General features: G+C 39.7%; 1 protein-coding gene across 3 annotated transcripts in view; it reads left to right on the plus strand.

Moving 5' to 3' along the window:
• gcgrb (glucagon receptor b) overlaps window positions 1-13,910 on the plus strand; it is a 53,790-nt gene extending 39,880 nt beyond the window's left edge. For 2 of the 3 annotated variants that reach the window (XM_022208588.2, XM_022208595.2), the window contains exons 7-14: window positions 299-455; window positions 1,363-1,522; window positions 3,051-3,111; window positions 3,323-3,392; window positions 7,355-7,443; window positions 7,885-8,029; window positions 10,403-10,444; window positions 10,791-13,910. In XM_022208588.2, coding sequence (XP_022064280.1) covers window positions 299-455; window positions 1,363-1,522; window positions 3,051-3,111; window positions 3,323-3,392; window positions 7,355-7,443; window positions 7,885-8,029; window positions 10,403-10,444; window positions 10,791-11,204 — 1,138 coding nt within the window. In that variant the 3' untranslated portion in view covers window positions 11,205-13,910. The remainder of the gene's footprint in view (window positions 1-298; window positions 456-1,362; window positions 1,523-3,050; window positions 3,112-3,322; window positions 3,393-7,354; window positions 7,444-7,884; window positions 8,030-10,402; window positions 10,445-10,790) is intronic. The other variant, XM_022208605.2, reaches the window with a different exon arrangement.
• Window positions 13,911-15,023: the final 1,113 nt, after the last annotated feature.

Below are 15,023 nucleotides of genomic sequence, written 5' to 3' on the forward strand. Positions count from 1 at the left end.
AAAAAGGAATTGGACAAAGTTTAAATGAAAGAAAAGGTGCAAAAATACTGAAAAGGGAATTGAAGATAAAAATGAGGCTGTAAGAAAGCATAAAGAACAAGGAATAAAAATGAAGGAAAGAGAGATGGATAAAGTAAAAAGGAAGACGAGAGTGAAATGGAAAAACTGCAAAATCCACAAGTGGAGAGCAAGAATACATAATGCAAGGAAATCAAATAAGGGTAGAAATGATGGTTTTGGTGTTGAGGCTGCATGTACATTAGATATGACATTTCACACACTGTCATGTCTGCATTAGGAAACTCCACTGTATGAGGAACAACATCCACATGAACTTGTTTGCCTCCTTCATCCTGAGAGCGGTGTCCATCCTGGTTAAAGACGCTCTGCTGACGCTCACTCTGGACCCGAGGAGCAGCAATGACACCCAGACACAAGCCTGGGTCAGCATACCGGTCAGAGCAAAATCAAACTCGGTGTTCATGGGCAGCTTTTTTGGAAGACAATAATACATTTGAGGCAACATGATCACTAGAAATGTTTTTCTATTAACTGCTCCAGCTCCATGGATCTTGTTAAATAATAAAAAATACTGAAGTGGCTATAAGAGGAGATACAAACCTCAGCTTTTCCTTATTGACTTTGAACATCTTGTTACTTCCTGCACTAAGATGTTGTTCAAGTTGAATTGCAAAGGCAGATTAGCAAATATGAAAGTAGAAAGACAACTACAGAAATCCCTTCTTACTTCTTCTCACATTTGATATTCAACAGCAAAACATATTGTTTAGTGTGCCCCGGCTTCTCTCCACATCAGCGAACGTGCTGTTTTTGGTGTAATTCCTGGAAATGACTCTCATAAATAAGAATATTTCTATTCAAAATGACACTCTGTTATAGTTCCATTTCAAGGGTTCATACAGAGAAATGTGAAGTCATCAGGATAAATCAGTTCTTCTCGCTAAACTACACCATATTTGCATTGGAGGAATATCTCACGTAAAATGAAACAAATGACATTGTGTCTGCAATAATCCACATTAAGAATAAGCAATGAGAAATTAAAAATGCCCTGTAAATGTGATTAGTAGCTTGGAGACGTTGGGATGTAGTTACTGTGCTGCAACGTCATAACTTTCATTACTGTTCTGCTTAGTGGGCAGATAGGAACTAAATGTGGATGCGACAATCAAATATTTCATGTTCATCATGGCAATTATCGTCCTCTAAACTGCTTTCATTGAACAGGATTTGAATATTGCAGCACTCTGACATTAAACCATATTTACAATGAGAATCGAGGACACCTTGACTTGTTGTTTGCATTCTCGTGCACCACCTTTATCTCGTGTTGTGCATCAGGCTGTGTCGTGGTGTCGTGGTGCCATGGTGATGATGCAGTACAGCGTAATGGCCAACAACTATTGGCTGCTGGTGGAAGGTATCTACCTGCACAGCCTCCTGGTCATCACAGTGTTCAGTGAGAAGAAGTACTTCCACATTTACCTCGCCATTGGCTGGGGTAAGAGCTGAAACTGTCCCACAGAGACGACCATCGCACTGTAACTGCTTTGAGGTTATTAGAGAAACACACTGAGTTGTACTTCAGCTGTTTTCTGGTCAGTGTGTTGAGAACAGTCAACAGTACTTTGACCTTCAGTAAGACTTCAGGTGTTTTTAACAGCCTCTGTCACACATCGACAGCAAGAAGTCAGTCAGGAATAGAAATGGTGAACAGGAGTCCAAATAGACTTACGAGAAAATACACTCAGATGATTGTCCTCAGGGTGAATCAGGTGACTTATATACTCTGAAGGCATCTAGTGGGCAGGTATGGGATAACAGGCTCTGACTGTCTTTATTACTCCACCAAGGAACGCTGAAGTGTGACGATCATCGTACGTTTGTCTGTTTGCAACATTATTCAAATACAGAGTGACGGATTTGGATGAAATTTTCAAGGAAGGTCAGAAATGACACAAGTAATTAGATTTTGGCAGTGATGCGGCTTATAGTCTGAGCAATAGGTCATTATAATAACCTCAAAGGGTGAGAAATGTGATGTTAGTTCTGTGCTATAGATTGACCAATTTTGAAAAAAGTTTTCATATTTTTTTAGATTACGAACATTTTCCTACTTTCAAGCGCCATTCATTTGTGTTGCATGCTGCTAAAATTCACTGCACAAGAAATACATATGTGACAAAATAACTCACTTTTTCTTTTAAACCTGTAACTTACACTCCATAGTTCTTTCTTGAGACACAAAAGGCTTCATACATTGTAATATTTTTTTCTGTATATACACTTGTATTCCCCAAGACTCGCAGACTTTGATGTGTAAAAATGAGTTCAGTTCCCCTTTAGAGTGAAGACTATTAGAAATCTAATTCAAAACTTTAACTATATATGTGACTGTAAGCATGCATAAATTATTGTGTTCTGAAATACGGCAAAAATGAATGTAACTCCAGCGATAATAAATAAGATTCATTAGCCACGAACATCTGTGGTTCATTGCATCGGATGTCTTGTCCAGAGATCACAACAGTTTTTCATCTTTAAATAAGTGTTGACTCAGTTTTCAGCCTGCTAATCTGAGATAACAAATGAATTGTATAATTCTCTTCAGATTGCTTTTCATGATTATGAAAATCCTCAGTGAGTGGAGAAACTGCTCATGGCCATGTCAAATTAATAAGTGGATCATCCAACTGATGTTAGTGAGTCACTGTAGCCTGACGGGACTGATAATGTTCAAAGAACAGACCAAGTTCATGAGCCGATAAGATTTTACTTTGTTTAAGCTCAGACAAAGGCAGAAATAGCTTAACATCGTCAGTTTTACAGACCTTTTAAGTCTTCAGTGGCTAAGACAAGAACAGAAGTATTTGACTTGAGATAAGTAACTTCTTTGCATTCCTTATGATAAGAAAACTATATTAGGAATACCGATATAATAAAGTGATGTATGTGTACTAAAGATGTTGTTTTGCAGTCAGTGATGTACCAGGAGCATATTGACAATCTATGACCTCTTTCATTCCTAGGTGCACCTCTCATTTTCGTGTCGCCGTGGATCACAGTGAAATATCTGTATGAGAATGAGGAGTGAGTTTAACCAATTTCATGAAATGAAAGACACTTTAAATGTTACAGCTTTAGACTGCATCCTGTAAACAGACAGAAGACTGTATGTTTTGTTTTTGATTTCTTTATAACCACTCATATTGCAGTGTATTAACACGTGGCTTTTTGTGCAGAATTTGAGTGATAGCATCAGTAAGTTGGAGTGTAATTTATATTTTTTCTGTGTGTCCAGGTGCTGGGAGAGGAACATCAACATGGGATACTGGTGGATCATTCGCTCTCCTATACTGTTTGCTTACCTGGTAACACTGTTTGCGTCTCTCTGTTTCTCTCTTGCGCTCGTATTCTGATTCTGGCAGCAATGTGTTGAAGGAATAAAATTTGAAGTCCAGCATTTGGGAACAGTGACTTGACAGATGTTGCTGTGATTAAATAGTAGCAGTGTGAAAGACATGCTGTGTCTAAAAAAGTACCCCACAAGAATCCATAGAGCCAAGAACTGTAAAAATGGAAAGAATCACAGGCTTTCCAGCTTTCTGATGGTCCTTGAACTCCTCACAACTAATTTTAATGTGGAAAATTAACCAAATCCTAAATTAAAAATGTTATGTTGAATCAAAATCACCCTGTCCAAGACATCTCTTTGAAAATTTTTGCTTAAAATGAATAATTTTTGCTAACCAGATTCTGTAAAAAATAGAAACAACAACAACAACAAAAAATCGGTGGGCTCTGCTGTGACCAGCAGGTACATGACAAAAGGTTGTATTGGGGGTGTAATCCACTGAAGAAATTGAGCTCTCTTGCCATTACCTGCATTTGACCACACTCTGTGTAGTCAAGTGCAGCTCTACTTATAATCATGATGTCAGTCAAGCTTTGCAGTACTGTTAAGATTAAAAGGCATTATTTACAAGGTATGAGGCAAAAATGAACTCAATCACCCCTACAATTTAGTAATAAATAGTATTTTACTGATCTTGACTTGAAGTCAGTGGCTATTCCTTATCCTGTCTATGTGGTGGTCCCTAAAGAAAAGCAGTGTCTAAGGTTTGACCTTGGTGAACATAATACGTCAAAATAAAACCTGTATATTGTTCTGTATTCTGAAAGGACTTTCCTAATTTAGTCATGGATTTGGGGCTGCACGGTGACTCGGTTGTTGGCACCGTCACCTCACAGCTAGAAGGTCCTCATTTCACATTCTGGCCTGAGATCTTTCTGTGTGGAGTTTGCATGTTGTGTAGCACGGATGTTTTTCGGGTTCTCCGGCTTCCTTACACAGTCCAAAAATACGCTGAGGTTACAGTAACTGGTGATTCTAAATTGCCCATAAGAAAGAATGTCAATGTGCTCGTTTGTCTCTATGTGTAGCCCTGTGATAGACTGGTGACCTGTCCAGGGTGTCCCTGCCTTCACCCTAAGTCAAGACTCCATCAGCCCTCGCAAGCCTAATGAGGGTTAAGCGGTGTATAGATAATGGATGTTTGAACATTCAGTTTGAAAAAATAAAAAGTGTCTCTTTTGAAGGATGTGCACAAACAGCTCAGAACAGATAGTTCAGCCCATTTCAAATCCTCTTTCTTTATCCAATGCAATCATCACTCAAGTGTTAGTGAAACAAGCACACGTCAAATTTTGTTTGGAGGTTACAAATCTCTACAGGGAGCGATACGTGTAGATATAAATCTGCTCTTCAGTCCTAAAATGCTGTTCTGTTGTCATCCAGTTATGAGAAGTCTATCAAAAACCAGATTGATGACGCCCAATAAAAACCGGCTAACTGGTCTGTATGTACAGCCATGGCCATAAGTTTGGACACAAGTACCATGACGCTTGTGAATCTTAGAAAATACCACAAAATTGTCACTTACAATATACAGCCATGGCCATAAGTTTGGACACAGCATGACTTATGTCTGTTTTGATGTCTATTACAGAACATAAGTATATTGTAAGTGACAATTTTGTGGTATTTTCTAAGATTCACAAGCGTCATGGTACTTGTGTCCAAACTTATGGCCATGGCTGTACAGAGCAAACAAGTGTACATGAGAGCAGCCTCAAGATGCTTTTAACATGAGTCAGGAACTGAGCCAGAAGTTTGCCAATTTGTTCATTTTGTCCATGTTTAATTTGGATAATCATCAGAGGTTTGAGGAGATAACACAATCATCGTGTTCTGTTGTCTTGCTTTGTTCACGACCTCTCCACTTCTGAAATTTGTCCTGCAACTGCTTGTGGGAGTCCAGAAAATTAAAATCACTTGGATAGAATTGCTTATTTTAGTGTGAACCAAATTTTGACCTCCAGAAAATGGAATCAAATTAAGATTCAAATCTGAAATTTATTTTGTGTGGTTTCTGTTTGTGTATGACACTCTTTCTGAAAAGTTTTTGGCTGTATTTTTTTCTTAACAATTTACTATTATTTTCAAATTTCCCCTGTTTTGGTGAATTACAGATAACCAGTATAATCACAGACATGTACACTCAACAAAAATATAAATGCAACACTTTTGTTTTTGCTCCCATTTTTTATGAGATGAACTCAAAGATCAAAATCTTTTCCCACATACACAATATCACTATTTCTCTCAAATATTGTTCATAAATCTGTCTAAATCAGAGTGGCCTTTTACTGTGGGCAATCTAAGGCACACCTGTGCACTAATCATGGTGTCTAATCAGCATCTTGATATGGCACACCTGTGAGGTGGGATGGATTATCTCAGCAAAGGAGAAGTGCTCACTATCTCAGATTTAGACAGATTTGTGAACAATATTTGAGAGAAATGGTGATTTGTGTATGTGGAAAAAGTTTTAGATCTTTGAGTTCATCTCATAAAAAATGGGAGCAAAAACAAAAGTGTTGCATTTATATTTTTGTTGAGTGTATTAATTTACATGCTAATGTAAAAAAGAAAAAACAAATAGACAAGCCAATAAATAAACATTAAAAAAAAAAAAGAAAAAGAAAGCAGGCCTAAGCTGTAAATAATGTTCACATTGAAAATCAGCATTTTCACAATTGGGAATTTGTTCTTTTAAATTTTGTCTTTTTTGATCGTGAAATTACACTTTTCTTTTCTTTTCTTTTTTTTTTTTGCTGCATTCAAATTAGAAACAATGCATAATTATTTTACAGATATTTGCTGAAAATTTGGTGTATATTAAGTATCAGACAAGATAAAATATTTTAATTTATACTTTTCCAGATAATATCCCATATACCTTAAAAAAGAAAAGCAAAAAACCAACAAAACAGGCTAAAAGTATAAATAATGTGCATTTGAAATAGTATTTTTATTGTAATGCAACACACACACACACACGCACGCACGCACACACGCACACACACACACACACACAGAGAGAGAGAGAGTCAGTCAGTTGTGAAATTCCTCTTGTGTATTTCCTGCTTCTTGTTCCCATAGAGACAAACAATGTCATGGATGGAAACACTTAGGAGCACAATTGCTTATTAACAGTAGTCACATTTGTGACCAGAAGTGTACGTACACACTCTGCAAAACATTCAGAAATATCCGTTAATTTCTGGATGGTGTAATGCAGTCATACCATTCTGTGCTTCGTGGAAACACAATTTTTATTGTAATCACTGACATAGTGGACCAGTTGTGTAACAGACAATGAAGTTACGTTACACACACATTCAGTCTGAATCAAATCTTAAACACACACACCTTCAACCAAACATATCTTGCAGGACGACGTACACGCTTTACCAAACTTGGAGCTCCAATAACCTGAGTGCTGTAATAATGAATGTTCTCTGTCATCAGAGAGGGTCCTGCACTAGATCACAGTTTGAGTGTGTGCTCTGTGTTGTATTACTCATGTTGTGGGGACATAAATCTTTTTACACTGTCATAGTGAGGAAACTCACATCCCTCTTGGCATCATAAATAAATCTTCCTACCATAAATCCCTAAAATTTATGATAAAGACTTGGTTTAGGGTTTATAATTTAGGGTTATTGTTGTTGTAATTAGGTTGAGTTAGGGGTTATGGTAAGTCTCCAGGAAAGAATGAAAGTCAATGTAATGTCCTCTGAAGTGATGGAAACACTGCTGTGCATGTGTGGCCAGTGCAACCCCGAGAGACCACAGGCCAAGACTTAAAAGCTACAAAACAGTCCAGTTTTAGATGTTTTGGGGAATTTTTCAGTCTCCTTCACACAATATACCAATCTTTTACATGTGTTTTGCTTCTGAGTAACTCACTTACTCTTCTTATTTCAGATCAACTTCTTCATTTTCATCCGAATTATCAAAATTCTGATGTCTAAACTTAGAGCTCATCAGATGAGATACACTGACTACAAGTTCAGGTAAGAAACACAAAAATGTTTAAGACATAAGGGAGCATTTGTGCAGGTTTTGTGTTGCAGGTTTGAACCATTTTTTTTTCTTCTGAAAATTACACTAATAAGAGAGATGAGACTAAAGCAGAACAGAAACACTGCAAAGTCAAAGGCGCTGCCAAGTTCTGCAGAGATAATTCTTTGCAGCTGCACTTTTAAAAATGTCCGAATTAATATTTAACACCCCATATTACATTGCAGAATGTATTTCTCTCCTGCCATGCGTTTGTAACATCATTTAAAAATTCTTGGGCACCATAAGGCTTGAATGATCAATGTGTCTTGGACCAAAAGCTCTGCCGACTACTGTTTCCTGCTAAGATAATTTAACTGGAGTTATGACAGATTTTTCCGGTTTCTTGTAATCTTTAAACTCTTTACTGTTTCCCTTTTCCTCCTTCGCTTCAGACTGGCAAAGTCCACACTGACGCTCATCCCGCTGCTTGGGATTCACGCCATCCTCTTCACCTTTGTCATTGATGAGTCCGTCCCTAAAGGCTCCATGTTGCGCCTCATCCGCCTCTTCTGCGATCTGCTGTTCAACTCCTTCCAGGTTCAAGCTCAACTCCACAGGAAACTCTGTTTTTCCACATTTTTGCAAATCACAAATATTTCAGCAGGAGTTTTTCCGCATTTTCTTTCAAAGTTTCCAGTGGCCTCTTCATTTTTCTCTCAGATCTAAATTAGATTATTTATTGCAAGACATAGCATTACTTTTGGGTATATCTATATCAAAGATTTAATTTTATTTCAGTTGTATAGTATTAAAATACCAGTCTGGAGTAAACCTTGTACAAATAGACTAATTCTAGTAATAGATGAATAGTAATTGTTTATAAGCAAAACTAACAATAAATTTATCCTAACAGGTGATACCAAGTCTGCGTAGCCACAACTCCAGAACTATTATACACTAGATGACTAGATGATTACTCCATTGTGATGAGCCGTGTTTTATTGTTCTCTATTCATAAAAGCAAATTCTTCCAAATTTCCAACTAGCAAACCATCAAATGAGTGACTGCTTTCAAGTGTGGTCTGTTCATCCCTTCATCTTGGAAAAGCATATCACACGCTAACATTGACCGATATTATTGTGTTCTCTTCCTTCCTTTTCCTCATTTCACATTCATGGTAATGTGAGTGTGATTGTTTGTCTCTATACACTATATTGCCAAAAGTATTTGCTCACCTGCCTTAACTCGCATATGAACGTAAGTGACATCCCATTCCTAATCCATAGGGTTCAAAATGACGTCGGTCCACCCTTTGCAGCTATAATAGCTTCAACTTTTCTAGGAAGGCTGTCCACAAGGTTTGGGAGTGTGTTTATGGGAATGTTTGACCATTCTTCCAGAAGCACATTTGTGAGGTCGCACACTGATGTTGGACCAGAAGGCCTGGTTCTCAGTCTCCACTCTAATTCATCCCAAAGGTGTTCTATCAGGTTGAGGTCAGGACTCTGTGCAGGCCAGTCAAGTTCATCCATACCAGACTCTGTCATCCATGTCTTTATGGACCTTCCTTTGTGCTCTGGTGCACAGTCATGTTGGAAGAGGAAGAGGCCAGCTCCAAACTGTTCCAAACAAAGTTGAGAGCATGGAATTGTTCAAAATGTCTTGGTATGCTGAAGCATTCACAGTTCCTTTCACTGGAACTAAGGGGTCAAGCCCAGCTCCTGAAAAACAAACCCATACCATAATGCCCCCTCCACCAAACTTTGCACTTGGCACAATGCAGTCTGACAAGTATCATTCTCGTGGCAACCGCCAAACCCAGACTCATCCATCAGACTGCCAGAGGGATTGGACACTCCAGAGAAAGCGTCTCCACTGCTCTAGAGTCCAGTGGTGGTGTGCTTTACACCACTGCATCCGATGCTTTGCATTGTACTTGGTGATATATGGCTTGGATGCAGCTGCTCGGCCATGGAAACACATTCCATGAAGCTCTCTGCTGAAGCACTGTTCTTGAGCTAATCTGGAGGCCACATGAAGTTTGAAGGTCTGTAGCGATTGACTCTGCAGAAAGTTGACCACCTCTTGGCACTATGCACCTCAGCATCTGCTGACCCCGCTCCGTCAGTTTATGTGGCCTACCACTTGGTGTCTGAGTTGCTGTCGTTCCCACAAACTTCCACTTTCTTATAATACAGCTGGCGGTTGACTGTAGAATATTTAGGAGCGAGGAAATGTCACGACTGGATTTGTTGCACAGGTGGCATCCTATCACAGGTCCACGCTGAAATTCACTGAGCTCCTGAGAGCGACCCATTCTTTCACAAATGTTTGTAAAGCAGTCTGCATACATAGGTGCTTGATTTGATACACCTGTGGCCATGGAAGTGATTGAAACACCTGATTCTGATTATCTGGATTATTATTGAATACTTTTGGCAATATAGTGTATGTAGCCCTATGATAGACTGGTGACCTGTCCAGGGTATCCCCTGCCTTCACCCTAAGTCAGCTGGGATAGACTCCAGCTCCCCCCGTGACCTTAATGAGGATTAAGCGGTGTATAGATATTGGATGGATGGACATTAACAGTGTTGCTTTTTTTGTGTTACTGTTTTGTCTTAATGTGTGTTAATAGTGTGTTGTAGCTAGTAATTGTTATCATGTTGTTAGTTGATAAATGTACATCAATGTAAGTTCTGTGCTTCCACTGTTTTGTTGTTCACATTTCACGTCCCTAACTTCTATAGATTCCAGTTACAGAGCTTTTATAAAGAACTGTCAGCGTACATAATTTCCACAATCATTCCCGAAGCTCTTCTTGACAGCACAACAAGAGATGCTTCATGTGGTGCATTGTTACATCAATCTGATCTAAATGTTTCACTGGTCAAATATTAGTTAGTGTAGTACTTCTGCATAAGCATTTAAGCCCCATTTGAGCATATATTGTCCGCTTTCTATTCCAGGGCCTGTTGGTTGCCATCCTGTACTGCTTCGTCAATAAAGAGGTGAGACAGATTTGCTTTCATGTCGACCATCTTCCTGGCTTGATCTCCCGCAGTTGCTTCCTTTCGCTTTGTAGACGGGCGATATTTTTCATCATCAGTGTTCCTGCTGCCAGCCTTTATCTGTCCTTTTGTAAGTCTAAAATCTCCATCTTTGTTCGAGCTACACTTCATTCTTTTGTCTGCGAAGAAGGTCGGACAGAACAGCATCTATCTGCTCAAATCTCAACTTCTAAATGCAGTTTTTGGCAGCAGACATCCGTCTAACAAAGTGCCCTGTGTCTTGTCTAATCTTCATCACTGCTGCTCTGCTCTCCACCTCTCCAACTACCATCTCATCATCTCTCAGGTGCAATCTGAGATGCTGCAAAAGTGGAAGAGGTGGAAACTGGGTAAGGACATTGACGAAGAGTACCGGCACACCCACAGCCACACGCCGCATGTCAAGAGCGGCAGCATCGCCACCGGCAATCTGCCCGATCCCCACTGCAACAACGGCAGCGAGACCAGCGGCGACTTGCCTCACCTCAACAAAGCTGACCGAGGCCCATCCTGCTCTAGCGCCCCCGAGGAAAACCGCCGACTGGTCGTCTCTTACAGCAACGGAACAGGAAAAGGCAAACCCGCCAAGAGCAAACACATCCTGCATTTCTCTTTCCATCCACACCGCGGCACCACCAGCAACACGACAGAACATGTATGCCTGGAAGAGAGGGTGCAGTACCGATCATATCCTCTGGAAGGAGAGGAAACTAACGTGTGATGACTGCATTCCTTCATCGCGAAAGCTCTGATTGTGCTTATCGGTGTCCCAGATCAGTTTTTATCATGCACCAACAAGACAGCTTGAGTGTGAAAAGGAAGTAGCCTGCATGGATCATTATGTTCACTGCTGACTACATAGCAGCAAATGCTGTTTAGCCTGCATAGCTGCAAATTAATATTTTCTGGTTTTGGGACCTTGAGTGAAAAAAACTTACTGACATCAGACATCAGGAATGATTAAGTAAATTAAAATGAAACTCTGCTGGTGTTCAGTGTGTATGTCCATATTGAGGGTTAGGGGTTAGGGGTTAGGGTTAGGGTTAGGCCATTTTAACACCAACCCTGATCACATCCTTCCATCTGTCCGGCTGTTTGGTAAAAGGTTGTATTTATATAGTGCTTTTATCCAAAGTGCTTTACATGATACGTCACATTCACCTATTCACACACTGATGGCAGAAGCTGCCATGCAAGGCGCTAACCACGACCCACCAGGAGCAATTAGGGGTTCGGTGTCTTGCTCAGGGACACCTCGACATGAGCTCGAAGGGCCAAAGATCAAACCGGCAACCTTCCAGTTACAAGACGGCCCTCTACCCACTGAGGCATGCCAGCCCCCAGCAGCGGTGGACGCTTCTTTCCTTACACAACAACCTCTCAGTGTCAAAATAGGATTTTTTTTCTTTTCATTTATGGTCTTATGAAACTGAATGTGGATTGCAGTGTACATGATATTTGATGTCTTCTTCACAGAGGGTCAAGAGATCAGCAGAGGTGAGCGATTCGCTGGAGAGCACAGAATCTTATGAGGAGAATCAATGGGAAGCTTTTCACTTCAGTAACTAGAGCAAGGCGAGCATGGCTCCCTAATGAGGTTCTTGTTGGGGTGTAGCTAACTATAGCTTCGACCGCAGTGTTCAGCTGTGGAGGTTTGTTATATTAGCAAGTAAGATCAATTTTACCTTGTTGATGCCAACATTTGAGAGGAGAGGATTGCTACTCGATGAAGACAGAGTTTAAACCAATCAATGTGGAAATCTGCATAGCAATTTTTGATTGTGGCTCAGAAGTACCTTTGATGGACTGCGTTCCAATTGCATACTTTGTCTTTTTACTTTAAGTACATACTACAACCGCTGTTATTGCGTACATACTGTTTCATGTAGTATGCACTGAATTTGGGCATACTGCTTAATCATGATGATCATATTTAACTGTGACCATTGCAGTCTATTGTGCGAAATTAGTTTTCATCTGTCTGTGTGCATATGATGGTTCATATCATTATTTATACTTGTGTGAAACTCCATGGCATATGTGGCATAACTATGCAGAGGATTGTGGGTCAGAATGGACAGACAAGTCATGCTGACTTGCATATTGCAAGCTCTAACCAGATGTGTAGGACATCCTGGTATTTTTGGCATTCGACATTTGGGTACTACACCTTTCTCTGGCATACTATGTAGTATGGTAGTACGGATAGCAGAATACAGCCTCAGCACACTCTACAGGGTCTTTTGTTGCAGTGTGAACATCAACAAAGGCTTCTAAAATCATCCACAAGCTTCTGTGGTGGAAAACCATCCAATGTCTGCCACGGTGAGGCTGCTTCAATGACAATGGGTGCTTTTATTTTCAGAAAGACTGTGCTATAATGTTTAAATTATTCTGGTTTCAAATGACCAAAGCCAAACAAGAAAATAATAATATATCACAGGTTTCATATCAGTTTCTGCTGTTTCTTGCCTTTCCTTTCTTTTTGTACCAACACCATCCTTGCAACGTGCATTTTTAAACATATTTTTTGATTGAATGTACAACGGAACAATATGGGTGAAAATATCTTAATGTACATATGTAATTATAAATACATGTTTTATCCATACCACCTGAATTTAATTCTTGATTTGCCTTCGTGCATACTCAGAGTGAAGATCAATACATGACGCAGTGATGGGTAACTGGAGGGAAAGCAGTTTTTTATTTTTAGTGTTTAACTTCAGTGAAAATTACTCCAGATCACTGTCATCACACTATTTTCTTCATTGTCCACGTAGTGCCACATTTTTTTCAATGATACAGTATTCTTTAGAAAGAAGATAGGGAGGTTTAGTATGTTGCAGGATATGTGACTGGTACTTTGTGTTGGACTGAACAGCCCATTAACAATGGAGTAATGACGTTTTATCTTTTTTTTTCTCCTGCAAATAGGATGAGCACTCATACCTTCTGATACAAAGTAAATGGTGCCATGCAGAGCCACTTTTTGTGTTTTTGGAAATAAGAAATTAACTGGAGCCAGCAACAGTTTTCACAAAGAGATCCTGACTTTTTTATCAAGAGCTGAGAAAACTTATTATATCTGAAATGAACAAGAGTGTGCTGTGCATTGTAAATACCGATAAAGAGAGTAATATAAAGACAAGTGGGTGAAGGGGGCATATTGTTCTGTGTTGTTGCTTTCAGTGCAGGTGATGAAATATGAAAACATGACTAATTATTGTGAGAAAAGACTCCTGTTTCACAAAACGTGATTGTAAAGGTCAGATCCTGTCTTTCTACTGAAAATATAGCAGCTGTCAGAAGGAGCCTAAAGCAAACAATGTCATTGAGAGAAAAGAAAGATGTTTTGTATAAAAGCCAAACTTCCTGTATCTCATGTGTCTCTGTGGATCCAATTAAAAAGAATTCTTTCAGCAAAGACAGACTCAGTATTTATTATGTATTTTAGATGGTTAATTCCTTTTAACTGCCATTTGTAGCACACTGCCTGGGAGCTAATATACTGTATATTCCTCAAGTGTGTGATATTAAAGTTAAGAAAAAAATGTACTTGACGAACATTTTCTGGTGCTTTACTGCAGGAATGGTCAGATTTTGTAGTCTTGGCTGAAAAATGACACATATTAGGCACATGAGTCACATAAATTCTTCCATGCTGGCACATGCATGTATGTACATTATTGCACAGTTATTTATCATGTACAAAGCCAATCGGTGAACTTATCATCCAGCAAGTTTCCACTGGAGATTCCGACAACATGAAACTATTACAACTCATCTGTGTGTTGTTGTGCAGAAGGTAATAAGATGTCAGTAGATGAATTATGTATTAGGAAGGCGCACATGTCCAGTATTGTTTGTTCTTGTCGGTAACTGATCTAGGAATATCTCTGAAAACATCTCCCTACTCGTGTACATTTACATATTACAGAGAACAGAAGCCACTGGAGACAGCTCATTGAATTGGTAGGATAAAGCCAGCCGAGAATATGAGCTTATGTTAGCTCACAGTGCCTCGCAGGGGAGTTTCCTGACTTTCACTGTATCTAAGGAGCTCTGACTACAGAGGTGCATTGAAGTACATTGGAAATAAAAGGTTCGGACAGGTTTATTGACCCTGAACATGGAAATAATTCAAGTTCCCAGAACTAAGTGCAGCCAAAATCTGCACTCGGTCCAATTTTTTTAATCACCTTCATAAAGTGTCTTAATGTGAGCATTGGCACCACACTGCCTCTTACTGTGCACTTCACATACACCTCACTGTATATAGCGACACTTAGGCACATATAGGGACACAACAGTCAGGGCCCTGAGGGCAGGTGGGGGCGGGAACAATGGGCTCTTTGGTGAGGCAGACGGCAGGGCTCTATGGCCCCGTCTATTCCCCATCACCCTCTTTCTTGTCTCCCCTGCTCTCCAATTTCTCCACTCCACCACACACACTCACCTTGGGGGTAGGTCTGGGATGGCTGACATCTCGCCCAGTCTCCCCACTTTTAATGGACCACATGACACTCAGGGTTACACT

The sequence above is a fragment of the Acanthochromis polyacanthus genome, chromosome 3 (genome assembly GCF_021347895.1).
Source record: "Acanthochromis polyacanthus isolate Apoly-LR-REF ecotype Palm Island chromosome 3, KAUST_Apoly_ChrSc, whole genome shotgun sequence".
Lineage (NCBI taxonomy): Eukaryota > Metazoa > Chordata > Actinopteri > Pomacentridae > Acanthochromis > Acanthochromis polyacanthus.